Source organism: Hipposideros armiger, unplaced genomic scaffold (assembly GCF_001890085.2).
Source record: "Hipposideros armiger isolate ML-2016 unplaced genomic scaffold, ASM189008v1 scaffold_479, whole genome shotgun sequence".
NCBI lineage: Eukaryota > Metazoa > Chordata > Mammalia > Chiroptera > Hipposideridae > Hipposideros > Hipposideros armiger.
In genome coordinates, this window is record NW_017731829.1 from 263,264 (window position 1) to 287,763 (window position 24,500).

Below are 24,500 nucleotides of genomic sequence, written 5' to 3' on the forward strand. Positions count from 1 at the left end.
GGGCGTCGGGACTATTATTGGCGCTAACCCTGGTCCTCCAAGTTCTCCTTCCTCTTTCAGCCTTCTCTTCCTTAGTTCCTCCCCTTTTAAGACTATAATGAATCCCGCGTCCCACGATGTTCCCTTCTATCTTAACTGAAGTGTCAGCTCCTCAGAGAGGCCTTTCCTGAATTCTAGGTCTATGTTTTAGTCCCTCTGGACTACTAGATTCTGACTGAGATAATAGTCAGCAATCGTTACCCCCTTACCGTGTCCCGTCTTGGGCACTACGTACTTTAATTGTGCTACCATGGTTAACTTTAACATCAGTCCTGCCCAAAACATGTATTTATCCAAACTTTTTGAATGAATGCACCAAGAGATGAAGTGATTTGCCCATAATCTCACAGAGTAAGCCACGAAAGAGAGAGTAAGAGGGGGATCGGAACCTGGTTCCGCTTGGCTTCCCGTCCATGCCTCCTCGTGCCTGAAGCTGCTGTTGGGCGAGTTTCTCAGCCTCTCACTCTCGGCATCGTAAACCACAGGTACCTCAGAGATCGATCGTGAGCGTTAATAGTACACAGTCAACTTTTATCCCTTCCCACTTCCCCACCACTACGGATCCCGAAAGCCAAGGTCGACAGCTCCCCTGGGGTGGACCCCCAGGGCACGATCAAGGACGCCCAGGGTTCCTCTGAGCAGAGGACCCGTGCGTCCTCCCCAAGACTCCGGCAGATTCCATCCTGGAGCCTCGCCTGTGCCTTCACACCCCACAGTCGGGCTGGTGGCCCACCTCTCAGCCACACCCAGAATCCATAACAGAAGGCCTCAGGCCCCGCACCACGCCTCCCAAGTGACTCCCAGGCAGCAGGCCTCCCCTCTTTCAGGGCCTTCACCCTGTGCTCCCCTGCACAGGGCTGGGCTGTGTCCGGCCGTCAAGGCCCACCTGGAGCTCTTCTGAGGGTTGCAAAACACGGAAGCCTCTCACTTGGAGAAACAGTTCTGTAATCCAGCAGGTAAAGGTCCACAGAGAAGCCAGTCTCACTGCGACTAATTCTGTCTCTAGTGCCTGCTGGGTGAAGCCCAGAGTCCTGCCTACCACCAGGCCTCTCTGGGGTCTGTCAGGACAGCCTGGCCAAATGCTCGGCTCCGCTCTCTCCCTGGAAAACACGAGCCCTTTGGCCCTTTGACTCTCAGCTCAGAGCACTGCGCCGCCCCCCCCCCCACCCCGGTGACCTGTTTTCTTTACCTAGTTCCTACACTTGCTCAAAGGTACGGGTCAAAACCAACCAACTGCTACCCACATACAGATGAAACAACCCTTGTGAATGATCCTAAGAGAAAAAAAATCACTACTTTTTCATCAATTTACACATTCTAAAAATGTTTTCCCATCTGTTGTCTCATTTGATCTATCAGAAGTTACTAGATGGTTGAATATAAAGCTGCCCCACGGTCGAGTTGTAGAAATAGCTATCGCTGGTATATCCTGGGCCCTTCCTCTACCCCCGACAGTGTGCCAGGCACTCCCCAGGAGTGAAATACACTGAGTCCTTTCAAAAGCCCTGGAAGGCAGCCACCGCTGCTACCCCCATCCTCCAGAAGAGAAGATTGACGCTCAGAGGTTCTTAAAAACACACCTGTTCATTGGCCCTCAGCTCATAAGTAGCAAAGCCAGGATTTGAACCCTGGCCCCCAACCCTAGTCAACTGTTAAACTGTACCCAGCCCCAAAGGAAGGTTTGTCCTTCTCCTCAACACAAATGCTTCTCAAATTTTAACATGCATGTGAATCAGCTGGGGCTCTAATTAAAATGTACTAAAATGAAGATTTTGATGCTGCTGGTCTGGGGAGGGGCCCAAGATTCTGCATCTCTAACAAGCCCTTATGTGATGCTAATGCTTCTGATCCAAAAAACACACTTCGAGAAGCAGGCTCTACACCACCCTGAGGCTGAGGAGTACCTGCCACCCTCCCTCCCAAGCGGAGTCCTCCTGGGTAGGACTGTATTAAGCTCCTGTATTAAGCACAGACCACTCCAGCCATTGTAAGTGACAGAAAACCCAGTTCAAATGTTGACGTAAGACAAAGAAGACATTGATTGATTCACGTGACTGAGAAGACTTCGGGCATGGCTGTGTGTTGGGGCTCTGATTATGTGTCAGGATCTGGTCTTTCATACCGGCTCAGCTCTGCACAGTGCTGCAAAGGCTGCCAGGGGAAGGAAGACACAGTGAGACGGTCCCGACACTGGAGCTCAGGTTGGCAAGCTGACACCCGGTTTGGAAAAAACAAAACAGCCAGTTAAAGGCAGCTACTGAGTCCCTCTTAGTGAGTCCCTCCTAGTCTCCAGCATAGAAGGGTCTGGGTGCCCAATCATACGACACCTAACCTGGGTGTCCTTGAAGTCTGAGTTGGCTAGCGATGCCAGTACCACTGGGCACATATGAGACTCTCAGCTAATGGGCAGGTAGAGGTGGACTGGCCACACCTTGATGGGTAGCACCTTTTCATACCTCCTAGGTTATTCTCGTCTCCCCCAACTGTGGTAGGATGAATTATTGGTCCCAATTCTTCACTCTCCTATAGCAGTATTATATAGCCACACCTTCGCCATAGTTTATTGGTGGGTGGAGTCAACTTCCCACCTCTTGATTTGGGGGTTGGCCACGTGACTTGCTTTGGCCAATGGGCATTAGAAGAGGTGATATGAGCAGAGGGTGCACATCTGCTGACCCAGTTTGACTTACTGTCTTGTGCCGTGGTGACCATGGAGCAGAGCACATGGCCTGTACCTGTGGCATGAACCTGTAACCAACCTGCAGCCTAGAGCCTGGGGCCAGCCTGCCCACCAAGTGGCCGCTGACCTGCAGAACTGTGAGCATGAGCATAAATGATTGCTGTGCCAGGGCACTGAGACGGAGCAGCACTGTGACAACAGCTGCAAGAACAGAGCCTGCATTCTTCTCCTCTCGAGCTCCTTGTACATTACCTAGTATATACTCTGGTGTCAGGAACACTTGGGCCCCTCCGGCCTAATTTCCTAGTATGACACACAGGAAAACTGAGGCCCAGAGAGTCAGGAAGGCAATGGGGTTTGTTTACACTAAGTAGGCAGCCCAGCAGCCAGGACCAGAACCTGGGTCCGCTGACTTCTGTGCCAGTGCCTTTCCTGCGTCCCCTCTGCCCCTCTTATGTCTTTATTCAGAGCCTGAGACAGCACGCTCCTAATCTGACAGTCTTCACAATCCTACCCATGTACTTGTTACCCAGAGGTCCCACTTGATGCTGACCTTGCATCATGGGATGACCTTGTAGCATGCGCCCAAGGCCCTAAATGCATGTCCAGGATCTGCTTCCCAGCCACAGCTTGCAGGACCACAGAGGTAGGTTATGTTCAAGGTCTGGGCACAATCTGAGACATGGGCGACACAGACAGGTCCACATGCTCATGGGATCTGGGGGCCTGTGGCTGGTGGGCTCTGCACAGACCACATGAGAGGTCACAGCCAGGACCAGGGTTCACACGTGGACTGTTAATCGAGGAGGAGAGTGGGTCCAAGTGAGCACTATAAGGAAGCAGATAGTGGGTCCATCCGTTTCTGGGGACCATCTCGGGTCAGTCCCAAGGCAAGGCCTAGTCCAACCATAGGCACTTCCCGCCTCCTGGGAAAATGGTGCCCCAGCAGTCTCGCTGAGAAAAGTGGGTGTTTGGCTCACAAGCCTGGTTGGCAGACTCATGGTACAGATGGGCTGCTGACAACACCCCCCCCTTGCCCCCTCCTCAAAATACACTGAAGGTGGAGTGAGCAGCAGCCTACCTGCACATCTCTCGCCAGCATTCGCATAACCTGGCTGCAATTCTCACGTGCCCCTCCCCACTTTCACCTCCCCACCACACTGGCCCCACAGGCCTCTACTCCCCACGAGCCCTCCTATCACCTCAAATCCAGAGTAGGGACTAGGGTGAGGCAGGCGAGGCACAGAATTTATGGAGGCACCAATAGTATCCAGCAATCAAGATAAAAGCTATTTTCTTGCAATATTTTCAAAAAATAAATTCAAATTAATGCAAAAAACAGTCCATGAACAAAATATCAAAAATGTACATAAAGACAGCCTCTGACAGGGCAGTGATTGGGTTGAGGCGAATGAGTCCATGTTTTGCAAGTGCAGGGTTAGATGTCTTTATTAAAAATTTTGGCATTTTGTTCACAGTGGATTTTTTGCATTACTTAAAAATTTTTAACTATTGCATTAAAATATTTATTGTAACTACTGATGTTTGTCCCCCACTGAAATACTGCACCCAGGCAAGTGCCTCACTTTTCTCACCCCGGTCCTGATCCTGTAAAACCCAACTGTGGTCCTGTCATCCAGCCTCATCAGCCCCAGCAGTGGCACTATTGGCCAGAACCAGTCACATGACTCCAATCTGACTGCAAAGGACAATGGGAAATGCAGGGGAGACCATGGGCTACCTGGTGAGTACTTTGCCTGCCACAGAAATGGACTTACTCAAGGTATATTTTGTTGATGGATCAGATATAGGGTTTGGGGTGGATGGTAAGAGAATGGAGAGAGTAGGGAATAATTCCCAGGTTTCTGGCATTGGCAGCTGGGTGCAGAGTTAACATCTCCAAAACTAAACTATTGTTCTTCCTCCCCAATGAACCCACTCTCTTCCTCCATCATAACAGGTGGCAATTCCATGGCTCTGGTTGCCCAGTTCAAGAAAGTTGGCATCTTTCTTGTGCTGTATACTTTAAATGGGTGAATTAAATGTATATATGAATTATATCTCAATAAAGTTGTTTATATAGATACACTATGTAATACATATTATATGCACTTATATATGTTTATATTTTATGTAACATATACCTATATATACTATATATGATATATAGACATTTACCCAGAACCTGATCACTTCCTTTACCTCCACTGCCACCACCCTGGTCCAAGCCAGCCCCATCCCTCACCTGAGCCACAGCAGCCAGAGTGATTCTGCTACAAGGTACAGCAAATGAGGTCATTGTTCTGCTCACAGCTCCACAGGGGTTCCTATCTCACATCAAAGCCACATGCTTTAAAATGGCCTATAAAGCCCTACATACCCTGACCTCCCCTTCTTTACCCTGGGCCTCGCCACCTCTACTCTCCCCCTCCCTACCCTTAGCCAGCCACACCAGCCTCCTTTCCATTCCTCACAGGCACCTGACCTGTTCTCACCTCAGGACCTTTGCACTTGCTATTTCCCTGCTTGGTCTGTTCTCCACCAGATATCTGCATGGCTCACTCCTTCACCTCCCTCCTAATTCTTTGCTCAGATATTACCTTCATAGTGAGGCCTCCCTGACTCTTCTATTTTAAATTACAACCTAGCCCCAACCCCAATATATTTAATCCCCTTTACTATACTCAACATTTTCTATAGCATTTATTACCTTCCAACAGACTGTATAATTATAATTTTACAATTATAATTGTTACATCTATTATTTATTCTTCTGCCTCCCCTCACTAAAATGTAAACTTCAAGAGGGATAGGGATCATTATTTTGTTCAACGAGGTATTCTAAGCCTTTAATAGACATTCGGTAAATATTTGTTGATTAAATAAATGAATATGTAAAATGTGCCAACATGTAGGATGGAGAACTGCCCCCATAGTAGGTGATCAAGAAATATTTGTTAATTAAATATTGGTATACTATTGATCCACAGGCCAGACTCAGAAATGTACTCAACTTTTCATGTAGAAAGCGACAAGCACAGTACCCACAGTAGATTCTCAGTAAGTATTCATTTACTACAACTTTGCTTCAAAAATTACGTTCCTCGTCTTGAAATAGCATTCCCTTTCCTTCCATATATCCGAAGTCCAGCTATCCTTCAAGGCTCCGTCAAGAACCAGCTTGTTCTAGAAGTCTTCCAGCTCACACTCTCCTAGCTCTGAATTCTATGCTTTCATTTCTTTTTTTTTTTTAAATCAGGCAACCTCAGCTTTTCTCTGGGTAGATGTCTGTGGGGAACTGCTTTGTCAGTGCATCTTCCCACGAACTCTCCTGGTAATCAGTTTCATTAATCAATGCCCTTTCTGGCATAGCCTCCCTTCTACACACACGCTCCACCTAGTCCTCCTGGGACCATATGAAATATGAGACAAGTGTGCCTGCCAATGCTCTCATCACAAAGTTATCAGGAATAGAATTTAATAAACAGGAAGCAACACATGAAAACATTGAGTCAGAAAAAATGACACACAAAAGCTGAAATTGCCTTTGCTGCCAAAATCCCAATCTGTAGCTGGGTCGTTCACAGTCGCCAAAGGGGAGAGCCTATGCTCTCCGGTCTTTCCTCCCGACTTCAGTTCTGCATCCTGTGATGTGACACTTCAGCTCTCATACCTCCTTGGGGTCTCTGCCATTTCCAGTCTTCCCAGGACCCCCAGGAACCAGGCTGTTATTTTTGGACCATTTTTAGGAGCATTCATGGCTTCCTGTGATATTTAGAAATCTACTTCCTGTGCCTCAGAGGCTTAACGGAGAGAAAGAGACAGGAGGGCCCTGGCTTTGGCCTTGCCATCTCTGTAGCCCTACAGGCCAATGCCTTCCCTTTCTTAGTGTGTTTGTTTGGAATACTTGTGAGAATCCACGTGAGAAACCCCCTGGGATCTCTCCACCAAATCAGATAATTCTCCTATGCCCACCTTCCTGATGACAATGCTCTCTATGTGGAAGCACCTCCAAGCTGCATCTAGGGTTGTCCTATGGTGTCTCTTTATAATTGTACCCAATGTATCGTGTTTCTCTAGCTGGCTCCTAAGTCTCAGAGGCAGGCCTTAGATATCTCCTTTCGTGTCTGACTTTTAGTAGTAGGTGTTCCTTCAGTCCCTCCTGATCCCTGAGTGACACCAACACAGATCAGAGAATTACCTAATGCGAGGGTGGAATACCCTTCTGAGAGTAGGCATGAGGCCACTAGAGGCTCCCAGCAGCCAGAATAAAATGTTTACCTTGGGGGCGGGGGGAGGGGGTAGTTACTTGAAGTTAAGGGGCACTTAAATGAAGGAAATATTTTTGGAGCATGTATTATATATCAAGCATTGTAGTTTTTAAACATTTACTGGGTGCTCACCAGGCACTGGAGGCTCTCACATATTCTTCATGCATATTCATACATGTTAAACGATGTAACTCACAAAACAGCTCTAATGAGGGAACACTGGTATTACAGTCATTTTACAGATGAGGAAACTGAGGCACAAAGAAGTTAACTACAGCAGCAAATGGGCTGCAGGAGACCTGGCAGACACGTGGGAGATATTAAGAAGGGCAGAGTAAGGTAAATGCCACAAGGGAAGCAAGTGCAGAGGGCAGCTCCCTCTCTGGAGTTCCCCTGTGTGCACTGTCTATCTGGAGAACTTGACATGTTCTTCCACATCTAGCTCGGGGTCTGCGTGTTTTGAGAAGGCCTTCTCTAACCCGTACCCCCAGCAGAGATGACCACTCCCTTCGTTGGTCCACCCTGCCCTGGACATAGCATTGGTCCATCCTAATTACCCTCTTGTGACAGCTGCTTCCATATCTGCCCCCTTGCTGGGCTGTGAGCTCCCCGAGGGCAGGGACAAGTTGTGCCCATAGGGCAGGGCCCTCCCGGCAGGGCCCTCCCAGCACAGAACATGGCACAGAATAGGTGCTCAATAAATCCCTGTTGTATGATACAGCAGTAAGCCAGGCTTACTTGAAGGCCTCCATCCTGGAGTGACACATGTCACTTCCACTCACACTGCATTGGCCAAATCAAGCCACATGTTCTGGTTGCACTTTCCACACCTCAGACCTTGCCTGGTCAAACTTGGCTGTGCTAGACAGACCCCTGTGGGGACGCCCAGATAGATCTGTGACAGACAGGAGGCGTGTGGCTGAGCCAAGTCGACGTATCCATATCTTAGGAAGCCCCCCCAAGGGGGCACTTCTGGAAATGTGGGAAAGTTGTAAATGAGGTCTGTGTTGCGTGGACTGTGAAAGGAAGGCTTTGGGACACAGCTGGAGGAGGCTACACTGAAGCATAATTTCTATTCTGCTGTTAGTCTGCTGTGTCCATGTGAACTTGGACACAGCCCTGTCCCTCAAGAGTCCTCCTTCTCTCCATCCGTAAAATATTAGGCTACAAGCTCACGGTCTCCATGATTCTAAGGCTCCATGATCCTGCCAACCAAGCTGGGCATATGCCCCATTGACCTGTCAAAATTATATACTGCATAGTTTGGGAGCTTGATGAATCTTAGCAAATACAGCCAAACCCTACAGAGAAACAGATAATATCCCTTTCCCATCTTTAAAAAAGTCTGTCTGTTTTCCACCCTCACCCATTTTTTTTTCCCTTCCTGGATATTGAGTCCTGGGGTGAATAAGCTGTGTCATCTCCAAATTCCCAGAAATTTCGATTCCATGGGGTGGGGGACGGAGGGATGAGCCATCTTTTCCCTTTCGTCCTAGGAAGCTGCAGCAGATTTCAAAAGTAGGATGGACTCTTGATTATTAAAAAGAAACCTGGCCCACAGCCCTCCTTACCCAGTAATCTTGCCAAGAGATGCAGACGTGCACACACACACTTCCTGGCTCCTCTGCGCTTCTCTGACCAGTCTTCACGCTGAGATTCTCTAAGAACGACTATTTCTTTTGGAACAACTGTAAAATCAGCTATTTCCTCTCTCAAGGAAAGGGATTCTCCCCCAGGATTCAAGGGGACAATGGGTCCCTAGAATCTTGACTAAGGAACTTAAGGGGTTTGGAAGGGAACAAGATGTGCACTAAGGTTCTTTCAGTGTTAAGTGACAGAAACACCAGCAGACACTGCCTAATGCAGAAAAGGTAATTTTTTTTTCTCATGTACCTTAAAGTCCAGAATGCAGGGGTGCCTCTAGCTTCTGATATGGCTGGATCTAGGTGCTTGAGCAAGCTCATTGGGAGTTTGTCTTTCTCCTTCTGCGCTTTCCTCAGTGCGCCTTGTCACTCTCGGGCAAACTCTTCCCAAGCTTGAGAAGATTCTAGTACTTAACTCCAGTGGGAGGAAATTCTGGTTTCCACTGGTTGCCACGAGTCTCAGAAATGACTCTCTCTCTCTCTGTCTTTAACCTTTGGCATTTTAATTATGATGTGTCTTGGTGGGGGCCTCTTTTGGTTCATCTTGTTTGGGACTCTGTGCTTCCTGGGCTTGTATGTCTATTTCCTTCGCCGGGTCAGGGAAGTTTGGGTCATTATTTCTTCAAATAGATTGTCAAGTCCTTGCTCTCTCTCTCTCTTCTCCTTCTGGTACCTCAGTGATGTGAATGTTGGTATGTTTGATGTCTCAGAGGCCCCTTAAACTATCTGCATTTGGGGAGTTCTTTTTTCTTTTTGTTGTCTGATTGTCTGCTTTCTGCTATCTTATCTTCCAAAATGCTGATTTGATCCTCTGCTTCATCTAATCTACTGTTGATTCCCTCTAATGTAGTCTTCATTTCAGTTACTGTATTCCTCATTTCTGATGGGTTCTTTTTTTATATTTTCTATCTCTATTTTTGTGTTTTCTGTCTCTTTGTTGAAGTTCTCCCTGAGATCATTGAGCATCCTTATAACCAGTGTTTTGAACTCTGCCTCTGGTCTATTGCGTGTCTCCACTTTGTTTAGCTCTTTTTCTGGAGCTTTGTTCTGTTCTGTAATTTGGGACGTGTTTCTCTGTCTCCCCATTCTGGCTGCCTCCCTGCGTTTGTTTCTATATACAGTGAGTCCCCGACTTACAGATGAGTTCCATTCTGGGAGAACGTTCGTGAGTTAGATTCATTTGTAGGTCCAACAAAGTGAGTCTTATACACCTTTGACACAAATATACAATGGAAAGCCAATGGTTGAATGATTCATGTTATAAGAACGACTGACATCTAACATCTTTTTGCCTCGGTCCAATCTCTCAATTATTTTCACTTTGTTTCCATGGTTATTGCTTTGTGCTTCCTGGCAGTCCCCTCCACATCACCACTGCTTTTCCCCTTGCTTCCGGACATCCTGGGCTCTGATTGAGCACTGCACTGTTGTACACTATCGCACTGTACAGTAAGCACACAGCAGCACAACTGTGACAATGTCCGACAGATATGTGAGCTACTTCCGCAATCTGTTTGCATCTATGCAAGTTCGTAATGTGAGGTCTGTTCGTATCTGTGAAAGTTCGCAACTCGAATATTCGTAAGTTGGGGACTTACTATATTAGGTAGAGATGCCATGTCTCCTGGTCTTGGTAGAGTGCCTTTTGTAGTAGGTATCATGTTGGCCACAGTGGTGCAGTCTCCCTGGTTACCTGAGCCATGTGCTCCAGGTGTGTCCTTTGTGTGAGTTGTATGTGCCTTCCTGTTGTAGTTTAGCCTTGATTGTTTTTGGCACATCAGTGGAAGGGACTGACCCTCAGGCTCATTGGTTGTGATTGGCCACGGCTAAAGTGGAGGAGTTGTTTTGCAGGGGTGACCCTACAGAACAGAATTCATTTTAGCTGGGCTCTAGTGCCTGCCCAGTTTTCCCTTTGGTCATGTCACTTGTGGAGATAGTTGGATTGTGCTCTGGAGTGATCTGAAGCTGGTCACCAGGTATGTTGGTTCTGGGGCCTCTTAGGAGAGGATGTGGTGCAGGCCAAGGTCAGATGCTGCCTTGCCCTGCCTGAGGCCAGTTGGTATGAGCTACAAAGTGATCTGCAGATGGTTGCACTTGTGCTGGGCTTGGAGGTGACTGGAAGAGGTGAAGCTGCAAACTGAGGTTGGCTGCCACTAGTGATGGATTTAAGGCTGCTTAGCAAGAGATAGGGGGCATGCTGAGGCCAGATGCTGCTTGGGGTGTGTGAACCTTTGAGTGATTTGTATGAAAAATTTGAGAAAATTTTCCATACAAATGGAAAAGCCACTGAAAGCAGCATAAATGGGTCTGCAAGTTGGGTGAGATTGAGTCTCAGGCAATCACCGGGCAGGGAAAATGGTGTTAGCCAGGCTGATGGAGACTGAGATATGGTGCCCGCCTGTGCATGAAGGTTAGATGGGGGGCAGGCTCAACAAAGGACCAATGGCTTCTCTGGCACTTCAGTCTGGGAGAAAGCTGTCCCTCTAGCTCTCTCCCTGAAGCCAGACAGTTAAGTTCCTCCCTGTATGTTCCTGGTTCCTATCGAGCTGCTACCTTGGCACTGGAACTCAGAGCGAGTGAGTCCATCGGAGCAAGTAAGTCTGTGCACAGGCCCTTTAAGAGGACTGCCTGGGTCTCCAGCTGCCCTCTGTCTCACTCAGCTACAATCTTTGCTGGTTTACACAACCAGAAATTATGGGGGTTTCTCTGCGCAGCACTGGAACCCTGAGCTGGGGAGTGTGCTGTGGGGCTGGGACCCGTTGCTCCTCAGGGGGGCAACCTCTGCAGCAAAGATATCCCTCCCAATTTTTAACTGCCACAGGTTGGCATGGGACCAGGACCAGCCCTTTCCGTCTCCACCTCTCCTGTCAGTCTTCTGTACACCCTTAGTTGTAGGGTTTCTGTTCAGGCTATTCTCAACGATGGTCGTTCTGTAATTTAGTTGTAATTTTGATGTGGTCATGAGAGGAGGTAAGCACAGCGTTTACCTACTCCTCCATCTTGACCGAAAGCTCCATGCTAGCCCACAAGCTATTCAAGTGCACATTAAATATTTAGCAAGATAGACCACATCCTAGGTCACAAAATGAACTTTAACAAGTTTAAAATAATTGAAATCATATAAAGTGTGTTCTCAAACTATAATGGAATTAAAATGAAAATCAACAAGAGAAAGAGAAGGGAAAATCTCCAACACTATCATAATAAGTAACACACTTCTAAATAATACATGGATCAGAAAAGAAGTCTCTAGGGATATTAAAAAATATTTGAACTGAATAAAATGAAAATACAACAACATATCAAAATTTGTGGGATGCACTTAAAGCAGTGCTTGGGGAGAAATTATAGTTTAAATGCTTACACTAATAAAGTAGAAAGGTCTCATATCAGTGGTCTCAACTTTTACCACAAGAAACTAGAGAAAGAAGATCAAAATAAAAGCAAAGCAACCAGAAGAAAGAAAAGCATAGAGGTTATTCAGAATCAAGGAAATTGGAAACAGAAGGAAAATAGGGAAAATTAATCAAGCCTAAAGTTGTTCTTTTCTCAAATGATCTATAAAATTGAAATGTGTCTTATAAGACTGACAAAAAAAGAAATATGATACAAATTATTAATACCAGGAATGACAGAGGGGATAATATCACTACACATCCTGCAGCTATTATAAGAGTAATAAGAAAATACTACAAACATATCAATACATATAAATTCAACAACTGAGATAAAAATAAAAAAAAATTCTGGAAAACCACAAACAACCAAAACTAACTCTAGATAAGATAGATAACCTAAATAGCCTTATAAATATTAAAGAAATTGAACCTGTAGTTAACAACCTTCTAAAAAATAAATTTCCAGGTCCAGTGGTTTCACTGGCAAATTCTACAAAATATTTAAAGAAGAAATAAGACTAATTCTACACAATGTCTTCCAGAAAGTCAAAATGAATAGAAGATATTGCCATTCATTTTATAAAGCCAGCATTACCCTGATACCAAAAACATACAAAGATAATACGAAAAAGAAGAATACAGACTGATATCCTTCATGAACATACAAGCTATAAATCTCACATGGTTGTGTGTTTCATTCTTTTTTTATATATTGCTGGATTTTGTTGCTATTATTCTGTTATTCTGTTAACAAAATCCAGCAATATATACAAAAAGAATGAAACACACAACCATGTGAGTTAACAAAATCCAGCAATATATAAAAAAAGAATGAAACACACAACCATGTGAGATTTATAGCAGAAATACAGGCATGTTCAATATTAGAAAATCAATCAATGTAATTACCACATTAAAACTTTAAAGGGGAAAAACGCATGACCATACTAATTGATCCAGAAAAATAATTTGACAAAATTCAACACCAATTCATGATAAAAACTCTTAGTAAGGCTGAAATAGAAGGGAGCTCCCTCAACCTGATAAAGGGCATCTATGAAAAAAAACAGAAAACCTATAGCTAAACAGTATATATACTTCACAGTAAAGGACTGAATGCTTTCCCCCTCAGATCAGGAACAAGGTGTGGATGCCTACCAGAATGGCTATAATCAAAAAGACCCACCGTACCAAATGTTGAGTCTATTGACCAACTTGAACTCGTATGCATTGCTGTTGGAATGTAAAATGATTCACCCATTTTGGTTATCTGTTTCGCAGTTTCTAATAAACTCAAACACACATCTGTGTATGCTCCAACATTCCACTCCCATTTCAACATGTATGCATACCTATGTGCATTTAAAATATGTACAAGAATACCCATTGCAGCCTTAATCATAATAGCCAATAACCAGAAATAGCTCAAATGTTTTCAACAGGAAAATAAACGAACAATGGTATGCTCATACAATGGAATACTATCTAGCAGTAAAGAACAACCTGGATGAATCTCCAAAACATTATGGTGGGCAAAAGAAACCAGGCACAAAAGAGTACATACTGTGTGACTTCATCCATGCAAAGTTCTAGAACAGGCACAAGTAAGACGATAGAAATCAGCGCAGTAATTGCCTGGCGGGGGAAGGTTGACTAGCAATGGGACCAACGGAACTTTTTGGAGCGATGGAAATGCTTTATATCTTGTTTTGGGGAGTAATTTCACAGCTGGTTACAATCATCTGAACTCATAGAACTGAATATTTAATAAGAGTTGTGCATTTCTACTGTATATACATTGTACTTCACTGAGTAAAAAGAAACCCTTTCTGAATATAGCCCTTGACTTTCTACAAAACATTTTCACACCCATCCTGTTATTCCCTCTATCTGATCTTCCCAACAACCTTAGGAAGTAGGAAGATTGGATTATTTTAGGACTGAGGACACTGGAAGAGGCTCCGAGTAAGGATGTCACTCCTGAGGCCATCCAGCGTGTGCCAGAGCCTGGACCAGAGCCCGAGGGTCAGGACCCCACATCCAGTGCTCCTTGCACAATACCTTGCTTTCTGAGCTGCGTTCTTCCTCACTCTCAGCATTGCAGAGTTGTCCGGGGGCAATGTGACTGTCCACCTCCACATCTCTCACCACTCTTATCCCTTCTACATACTTGAGTTCTGCCTAAGATTTCATTTGAACAGTTTGAGAATTGCTGATGTTACGGATGCTAAAACAAACATAATTGTCCAGGGGCTCCTCCTTTCCTTTGCACCCTGTGTGGTTTGACTTGCAAGACACGCGAGTCTGATTTTCACGCTGGGCTAAAACAGTTATATCTGCCTGCACTACTGCAGCCTCCACACACCAGCTATTACAGCAGCAAGTGTGAAGCAGAAAGGCCAGTTGGAAAGAAAAGTCTATAACCATGGTTCCGGCACTGTGTGATATCAGCCTAGTCACCCCCTCTCTGAGTCTTGATTTCCCCATCTTTAATACAAGGGACATGAACTCGATAAGTTCTAAGCAACTGTTCTATATTAACATCCAGATCTGGGGGCGGGGGGGGGGGTAGGATTCATCTTCTGAAACCTCCCATATGAACACTATTGACCCAGGTATCTCACCTGAGGATTCTCATTCCAAGGGAAAATCTCACCAGTCATTAAGCTGAGAGAAGCACCTGAGATGTCCAAGATAAATAATCTTCCACTCCTTTGTCCAAGGAGATTTCAAAGTACCTGACAGTGCCTCCATGTGTCTCATCTGGGCCAGAAATTGGTACTGTGAAGACATGGGTCCTAGGTCTAGCTTTTAAGCAAGACCCCTGCCCTGTAGGAACTTGCTGCCTCATCCATAAAATGGAGTTAATGGGCCCCTCACTGGATTGGTGAGAAGGTCTAATGTGGTAAAAAGTACAGGCATGCCTTGAACAAAATAAAAGTCCCTACCAAGATAAGGGGCTCTTATCTTTGCAGGGAGGGAGGCTAGAGCCATCCTCTAAGTTCCTGCGGTCCAACCATTTCCCCCCATGCCTGTGCACTGCAGCTCGGGCCACTAGATGGCGGTAAATGTCACTTGCAGATTCAGAGAGAAGGGTGTGGGAGAGCCAGGGGGCTGCCTGCTTTCAGAAAACTAGGCCAAAGCCTGCTTGTTACATCACTTCTAATGGAAGCCGCCAGTTCAGTCTGGATTTTTCTTTATTGCAGGCGACAATGCAAGGAAACTTTCTGGCTCCTGCACATTTCGACGCTGATTATTTGGCCTGAAATCAGTCTTTATTTCCCAGGGATTGGTTCTGGAGCCCCTGCTCCACCTTCCCTGGGTACAGGCCTTTCTCCCTCAAAGCCTCTTGCTCCCTCTCTCCGATTGCTGCATGCCCGGACTTCAGCCATGTTTGAAGTACATTTCTATCCTGCCTTTAAATCTCAACTGAATTCCCCAAGCACTTATGCCTACTTATCCCAGGTGGCATACTGAATAAGCATGACCCAGTCCCTGCCCTCAAAAGAAAGACGGAGATCACTTGAGTTCAAAGTGGCCTCTGCCCCTCACTTGCTAGATGCATGATTTTGAACAAGTCATTCTAATTTCTTCACGTCCCTTAATTTTAAAATGGGGTTAACAATGGGCTTTTTAAAATTATTAAGTGAGTTAATCTAGGTTGTTACGGTGCTTGGAATAGGGTCTGGCACTTTGTAGGCAATAATAATTATTTATTGAGCACTTACTAGGTATAGGCACATTATTTGATTTAATACCCTTATCCATGGCTCAGAGAGGTTAAACGATTTGTCCAAGGTTGAAAATCAGAAGTAAAGGCAGGATTTGAACCTGGTTCTGACTCCAGGACCCCTACCTTCGGCTGCTCTTAAAGAAAGAAAACAAACAGCCAAAAGGGAATCAAGAGACTAATGAGCCTACACACTACACTGCCAGTCCCAGGGTGGCTGCAAACCGGCCATCTGAAACCGCGCCATTCGGCTCTCAGAGATCTTTTCCTGGATTAACTCTAGCACTAACTGGGGCTTTGCAATTGGGACAAAACCCCTCCTTGAGGCGCAGTTTATTCATCTATAAAATGAGGCAGTTTGATAGGTCACTCTTTTCCACTCATGCCTAGTTGTCAAAATCACCTGGGGTTCTTATTAAAAGTATGAATTTTTGGACCCCACTTCATGCTACTAAAATAGAATCTCCAGGGTAGGGATCTGGACATCTGGAATTTCAACACATGACTCATGACTCTCAGGACCAGGAAAGTTAGGAAAGTATCCTAGGCCCAGATGATCTGAGAGGTTCTTCCGGCTCCGTCCGTACTGACCCCACCACCATTCAGCCGGGGTCTTGATCCACCTCCCTACAGACGCCGCGAGAACACCTAGGACCCGCCCTCTCCCTGTGCTCTAGGACCCCATCTCCTGAGCTCCACCCCAGCCCACACGGATTTGATGCTCCTTTCTTCCTGTAAGGCTCTCAGGTTCTCAAGGGAGCTGAGGCTGTATAAATAATAAATGGAATTTATAGTAGCATTTGGCATTCACTTAAGCACTAGAAACATCATCTTTTCATTGGGTAAGAAGGAAAACACGGAGCTTCTCCCTTGACATTCCTCATCTGCAGAGCAGGATAATTTAACAGGACTTGATTCTAAATGTCCACAGTGTCCGTTTGGAAGGTGTCATCTCCACTGCCAGAAACAGCTGTCCCCTGCTACCCCAGTCGGATATACCCGAGAGCCCTAGGTCAGACCACAGTCCAAGCCAAATGGCAAGGTGACCAGCCCTGTGTCCCGGAGGGAGGCCCTGTGGAAAGCATGGAAAAAAGCCCCAAGGCACAAAGCCATTCCCAGGCTCACCCAACCAGCTCCTCTGTAGGCTTTTCCGTCCTGGCTCTTCCTGTTTGCAGACTCATCAAATGGCATAATTGAGCAATAGTGGCTTCCCCCTTCTTCCTTCTTTCTGCTGGAGTCCCTACCTCAGTCTCCACAAGCCACTGACCCCACTGACCTGAAACAGACCGGAAAGTCTTACTGTTCGGTGAAGTCTTTGAGTGAAGGGAATGCTTTCTGGGCTGGGTTTTGGAAGACTGGTGTATCAGTCAGCTATGGCCACAAGAATGCCATGTAAAAATCCACCCCATACCTGTGGTTTGAAGCACTCATTTATTCTCATTCATACATGTGTGGGTTGGCTGGGGCAGCTCTGTTGATCTCATTAAGCTGATCTCAGCTGAGTTTGGCTCTGGCCTCGGTTTGGTTCAGGTCAGCTCAGGTATCCCTCAGTTCTTCTTGGACCAGTGGGCTAGCCAAGGCACGTTTCTCTTGCTGTGATGACAGAAGCCCAAGAAGGCAAGTCTACAGCCGAAGCTTACTGCAAGCCATTGCTGGCGTCACATCTGCTCACATCCCATTGACCACAACCAAAGGCCAGAACTTACACTCTGCTCGACATGAGGCCAAAGCAAGTTACAGAGCACAAATGGTGGGGGGGTCAGGAGCGGGATGGAAGGTTAAAATGGGAAAAGAGAGTCAAACACCACAGGGTTATTCCCTGTAGGTAGGATGACACGGGATCCTGGAGAAGCGGGAGCCAGGCTTCGTATGAATTCGCTCAAGCAGTAGAAACATGGCTGCAGTAATGTCTCCATGGGGAAGGGGATGGTACTGAAGGAATAAACATAACAAAAAAAATAATAATAATAAAACAACTATCTTCAACTATACTACAGAGCACTGCCTGGACTCCAGCTTTTTCCAGGCCCTCTCCCCGTCTCCATGTGAGAAAACCTACACAAGCAGTATTTGACCTCTTCTTCACCACAGCTGGTTGCTTGCTTTAGACAAGTAACAGCTTTATAAAAGATCAGAGTGGGAAGGGACTCCGGATGACCATCTTACCCCACCCCGTCAGCTTCCAGAGAGGAAAGGGGGCTTGTGAAAGGTCTCTGGGCAAGTAAGAAGCAGACTATGGAGTACTGTCTTGCTTAAGTGGTTTTCCCACCTGCGACATCCCCAAACAGCCAGGGAATTAAGATTTCATTTATTCAACGAGCACTTATTTAGCTCCTACTCTGTGCCAAGCACTGTTCTAGGTGTTAGGGATAAAGAAGTGAACAAAACACCTCTCAGGAAGCTTCCATTCTATTGGAGGGAGGGACAGACAATCAATAGGAAACAACTAAATTCACTGTATGGCGATATGTGCTGCTGGAAAAGTAAGCAGGGTAAGGGGGATTGTTAATGCCAAAGTTGGGGTTGTAGGGAGGGGAGGTTGGTGTCACATGTTAATGGTCAAGGAAGGTCTCGCACATCAGAAGACATTTCATCAGTGCTATGGTCTGAAGGTTCGTGTCCCCCCCAAATTTTGTATGTTGAAATCCAAATCCCCAAGGTGATGATATTAGGAGGTAGGATCTTGAGGACATGATCAGTCCATGAGGGCAAAGCCCCTCAAGGTTGGGGTTAGTGCCCTTAAAAGAGGAGGCCCCACAGAGCTCCTTGGCCCCTTCTTCCATGGAAGGAATATAACGAGAAATCGGCAACCGCGAAGAGGGTCCTCGCCTGGTCATGCTGGTGCCCTGATCTCAGACCTCCAGCTTTCAGAACCGTGAGAAAAAACATGTTGTTGTTCAGAAGTCACCCAGATTATGGTATTTTGTTATAGCAGCCTGACTGGACTAAGACAATCGGGGTACTGAAAGAAGCTACAGGGGAGCCATGAAGATATCGGGTCCTTTTCAGCAGAGGAAGCCGCAAGCGCAAAGGCTCTGAGTGAAGAGACAAGCTTGGCGTGGAGCAGCGGAGGAAGCAGCTCTGGGAGCACTGAAGTCAGAGGCAGCAGGAGGGCCCAAGGATGACTGACAGGGTGACTGGTATTGAAGAAAAGCAGCACCGTGAAAGGAAAGTACTAAAGTTAACAACTTGGAGAGCTAAATTTAACAAACTGAAGAACTAAAACCCCATGGAAAGAATCAATAGAACAAAATAGAAAAAGACTTGGGGAAAGTCTAATTAGTATTCTCATGTAAGGGGATATTGCATACATACAAAATAACTGACTAGAGGCCTTGAGAATGACAAATTTGAGCATAGAAATGAAAAACTCAATGCATGGGCTGAATATCAGAATCGATAAAACTAAAGTTCAAATTATTAAACCAGTATTTTGAACCAAGGACTTCTCTCAGAACAAAGCACAAGAAGCAACATAGATGGAAGGTAAGAAAAATATAGAGAAATGGAAAATGAATTCAACAGTGACAAAATCCATCTAATAGTTCTAGAAAGAGGGAATAACAACAGTGGAGGAAAAGAAATTTGTATTCAAGTAAGGAGTAGGGGGAAAATTCTGGGAAAAAAGAAACCAAAACAAAAGCATGAAAGTCTCCAGATTGAAAGGGCCCATCAAGTGCTGGACAAGTTAAATAAAAATAAGATCTCCATTTAGGTATCATGTAGAAAAATCTACAAGGAAGAAGAGAAAATTCCTCCATTTAGACAAAACTGATTCCTTGCAAAGGAATAAGAATCAAGTGTCATCACAATTCTTACTGACACCATTGAATGCAACAGGCAATAGAACAATAATAGTCTCAGAGATCAGAGGGAATTTATTTTTAACCTGGAATTTGAGGTGCAGTAAAACTATCTTTGAAGTAAGAGGGAAAAATAAAGATATTGTCCAACATGCCAGAAGGAATTCTTAGACAGGATGGAACCATATAAAGTGAAAAAAGGAATCAAAAAGGAATTCCCATATTCTGTATCCAAATATGGGACACAGCAAGTCATGTTAAGCAAAGGAACCTAAAGAAATTAAGAAATTTTACTAATTGAAATACAAGATAATATTCAAACAAAATCATTAATATTTTGTAGCTAAAGTCTCAAATCATATCAACATGGTAAGTGTTGGGGAAGAGAGTAAAAAGAGTAATAGGAGAAATGAAGTAGTGTAGAAAATATAGTAAAAGAAGTAAAAGGTTTTACTATTTTTCACTAGGAGGATCCAGGTACTGATTGATTCCAGATATCATTATGCTGCTTAAAAATGCACCCAATCTATTACAATCAATTGGAAGTATACAAATAGGATTAGTATCTTCAAACCATTAGAGAAGAAAGAATAAAATGAAAATATATCCAATAAATCTAAAAAAATATAGGAGAGATAGGGGAAGATACCAAGAATTTATGATAAATAAAAAGCACCCCAAAATGGCAGGTATAAGCCCAAATATATCAGCAATATCAGTAAGTATGAGCGGTCTAAATACTTATTGGATGACAGAAACTCTTAAATTAGGTTTAAAAAATTAAAGCCTGGTATATGCCACTTGCAAAATACATCTACAGCAAAATGACAGAGGGAGGTTAAAAATAAGGGGATGGAAATAGCTATGTCATGCAAATATCAACAAAATCAAAATAGGCAGAGTTGTAACAACGTCAAACAAAATAGAATTCAAGGTAAAGAACAAGGAAAAGTCATTAGGGCAAAGACATATTTCACATTGATAAAATATAACATCCACAGAAAAGCTATATAGCCATGAACTTTTACGTACCCAATAACATAGCTTCAATACATAAAACAAAAACTAAAAGATATACAAGGAAAAAGTGATAATCCACAATCAAGGTAAGAGACTTTTTTTCTCAGCTTTCAGAAGTCACCAGATCAAGTAGTTGTAGACCAAGTACAGATAGAGAGGATCTGAATGATATATATATATATATACTATAATTTTCAAGTGTGGTTTAAAACATATAATGCTAATAAAAAAAGACTGCTCATTATTTTTAGCCACATATGAAACATTCAAAAAAATAACTCATGTATTAGGTCACAAAGGCAATTTCAACAAATCCCATGAGAAAGAAATTAGACAGGCTACCTTCTAGATCAAAATGCAATAAAATTAGAAATCGATAAGAAAGAAAGAGCCAAAAAGAGTCTATTCACCTGAAAATGTTAAATATCTCTTAAATAATTCTTAGGTAAATAAGAAAAATTAATATTACTATTTAGAAATAAATGACAAGGAGAGGCCATATATCAAAAACCAGCGGTATATACCTAACTCAGGAAAATTTATAGCCTTAAAAAAAGTTCTTAAAAAAGAGAAAAAAAGTTGAAAACAAAGTAACTAAGCTTTTCAACTCAAGACATTAGAAAAAAAACAAAAACAAAAATAAATACAATGAAATTTAAGAAAGTGTTGATAAAGATAAAATGCAAAAAGCAATGAACTAGGAAACAAATCAATAGTGCCAATTAATAAAACTAAAAGCTGGTTCTTTGAAATCACCAATTAACTAGAATACCCTATGGCAGGACTGAGCAATTGGGGGTATGGTGGAAAAGAGTGACAGAAAAATGGAAAATTAAGAAAAGAGATATAAGAACATTTTAAATTAAAGAGAAAATATATGCTAATTTATACCAAAGCATTTGAAAATCTAGATGAATTGGATAATTTTCTGGGAAAGAATAAATCACAGTAATTGGCTCAAAAAGAAGATAATCATGAAAGACCATAATCATAGAAGAAACTGATATGGTAATTAAAGCTCTACCCAGTCCCTGCAAAAGTGTACCAAGTAAGAACCTTTGCAGCCTCAATGTTCTACCAAACATTCAGGAAATGCAGAATTCCATGCAATACACTATTCCAGGGCTTAAAAGAAAATAGAAACTACCCAGCTCATTTGATGCTGCTAGCATAACCCAATTCCAAACTGGACAAGGAAAACATACACAAAAGGAAAAAACCATAAGCCAATATCATTTATGAGCAAAAATCCTAAACAAAGTACAGTAAAACCCTGGATTGTGAGTAACTTTGTTTGCAAGTGTTCTGCAGGCGAGCAAAGATTTCTAATACATTTTAACGTAGTAAATGAGCGATGTCTTGCAATACGAGTAGTTTGTTTCCAGAATGAATTATGTTCTCAACCCAAGGTATTTGAAAATCAAAACCAGTAAGTAATGCATTATGAACAGAAATATAAGAATGGTTCAACATTAGAACACCATACATGTTTCTGACTAGATTGAAATCATCTCACCAGGTGATCTTAATGGATGTTGAAATTTGATAAAATTTAGCACCCATTTCTGCCTTAAAAAGCCCAACAAACTTGATAATGTCTTCTACTATGGACCCATAGCACACATCACAGTTAATGGTAAATTATCAGAAACAATCTCATTACAGTTAGGATCAAGGCAAGGCTGCCCACAATCGCTGCTGCTTTACAGCCTTGTGCAGAGGGACCTCCCATGGAGAAAGACAAGAAAAGAAAATAAGAAATGTAACACTGGGGGCCGGCTGAGTGGCGCGATAGTTAAGAACTGGCTTGGGACGCCAGAGGGCCCCGGTTCAGATCCCACATATGAGGGCCAGTGACACTGCCCTCTACAGCTAAGATGCTGAACAACAGCTCAACCTGGAGCTGGGTTGCCGTGAGTCGCCTGCAATGGTGTAGGCTGCAGCCCCTGTGGCAGTGGGTTGCCAAGGGCTACCGTATGTATGTAGCCAGCAGCCAGCGTGAGCGTCAAGCAGCCGCAGTGAGCAGCGGTCCAGAAGCTGGCAACTGATCTGCCTCACCCGGGAAGAGCGCAATGATGGTGCCCACTTGGGCCAGTGAAGCAACGTCCTCCACAACTAGATTGAAGAACAGAACCACAGCAACTTGTCTGTTCCCCTTCCCCCAATTCCCCAGCACTGTTCCCATCCCCCAATTCCCCAATAAAAATCTTTAAAAAAAAAAAAAAGGAAATGTAACACTGAACAGAAAGAGAAAAAAATCATTAGAATTTGCAGTTCATATAACTATCTACTTAGAAAAGCCACAGAAACTAAAAGGCTATTATAATTAAATATGAATTCATCACGTGAGAGATATAAAATCAACACACAAAATTAATATAACATCATATAGCATTTGATAACCTTATTCACAAAAGGAAAGAGAAGAACCTGAAAAGCACCACAGGCAAACTTAATAAGAGCTATCAGCAGAAGAAAAGTATGAAGCTTTAGGACATGGAGGAAAACCAAAATACATGTAAACACTGCGAGGATGCCTGGTGGAGCAGAGCTTAAATCGCTGTCTTTGAAAGCCTCATTTCTTTAACACTAAGACCAGACTCAGACAGCAAAGGTCAAAGCCAAAGCCCTGCCTTTTGAGCTAAGGGTGCTGGGCTCTGCAGATTGGGGACTTTATGGGCAATGGGGAGAATGACAGAGATGTCCTTTCAGGAAGCTAAAATGCGGGCACGCATCAGGAAGAGAAGGGAGAAGAAAGGCTGGCAAACATGGAGAATAAAACTTGCAGACTTGATAAAGTTTCTCCTTGTGGGCCCCGACCACGGTGAGATCTAGGAGTGGGAGAGGGAAGGGTCTCTCCCCCCACATACACCCCAAAAGCTGTGGTGGCCAAACAGATGGCACAACACATTTTTAAACCACTTTTTAACACAGTTACATTTTTTGCCTGCTTGCTCTTTCTCCCTTTAGTCAAAAGTCACACCAGCTGTCACTGTCTTGAAGAAAATGTCAGAGGCTTGTGGCTGCCTGTGTGTCTCCTCGGCTCAGTGCAGGTGGCAGGTGGGGGGCCCTGGGGACCTCAGCCAGCTGTGGTCCTGGCTGCAGAACTGGTGAAAAGGCTGAAGGGGGGGGCTTACCAAAATGAACCCACTGCAGAGGCTCACAGCCAATCCTTCTAAGTACAACTGCCTTCCCACGACTGCCCCTTCTAAAGACTAAACGTGCACTCGTATTTCCTGGTCTCCTGCCCACACACCCCAGTGAGGTCAGCATTATTTTCCCCATTTCATTGAGAGAGCCGTGAAGAAGCTGGCTCCCAGCCTTGCAATCTGCAAACTGTGTGACCTTAGAAAAGTCCCCTTCCCTTCCTGGGCCTTAATTTTTCGATCTGCACAATGAAATTCACCAGCAGTCCTCCAAAGTCCTTCCAGCTCGCAGGCTGTGGACTATTGTCTAGTGCTGCCTCCCTGCCTCCTGCCCCAGGGAGAGCCAGCCCACTTACACACCCAGGAAACTGGAACATGGGAACTGCCGGAAACGATCAAACTAGGTCCCGTTCCCTTAGCTTCTTTTTTCCTCTCCAAACACCAATCTGTAACCTCTTTAAATGGCAGCCAAATAGGGCAGTTGGTTTCTTGTGGAATAAAAAAAAAACAAGAAAAAAAAACTTGATGAGTAATTTGCTGAAACCAACACCCTCAACCTTTTAAAACCACACATTTAAACTGATTTAGAGAACTCTAAAGATGCATTTAAATTTTCTTTCCTCCTTGTTTAACTGTGTAATGGTTTTCACTCCCAGCAACCTTCTCTTGGAGGCGTATGCTTGACTTATTTAATAAATCCTTTTCCACATTTGAACTCATCCATTAGCAAGTAAGAAGCTCGACACTCCATTATCCGCTGCCATTAAATT

General features: G+C 44.2%; 1 protein-coding gene across 1 annotated transcript in view; it reads right to left on the minus strand.

Annotated features, from left to right (window-relative positions):
- Positions 1–24,160, minus strand: part of CES5A (carboxylesterase 5A) — a 95,788-nt gene extending 71,628 nt beyond the window's left edge. Inside the window, exon 1 of the mRNA XM_019666816.1 lies at positions 24,091–24,160. Coding sequence (XP_019522361.1) covers positions 24,091–24,107 — 17 coding nt within the window. The 5' untranslated portion in view covers positions 24,108–24,160. The remainder of the gene's footprint in view (positions 1–24,090) is intronic.
- Positions 24,161–24,500: the final 340 nt, after the last annotated feature.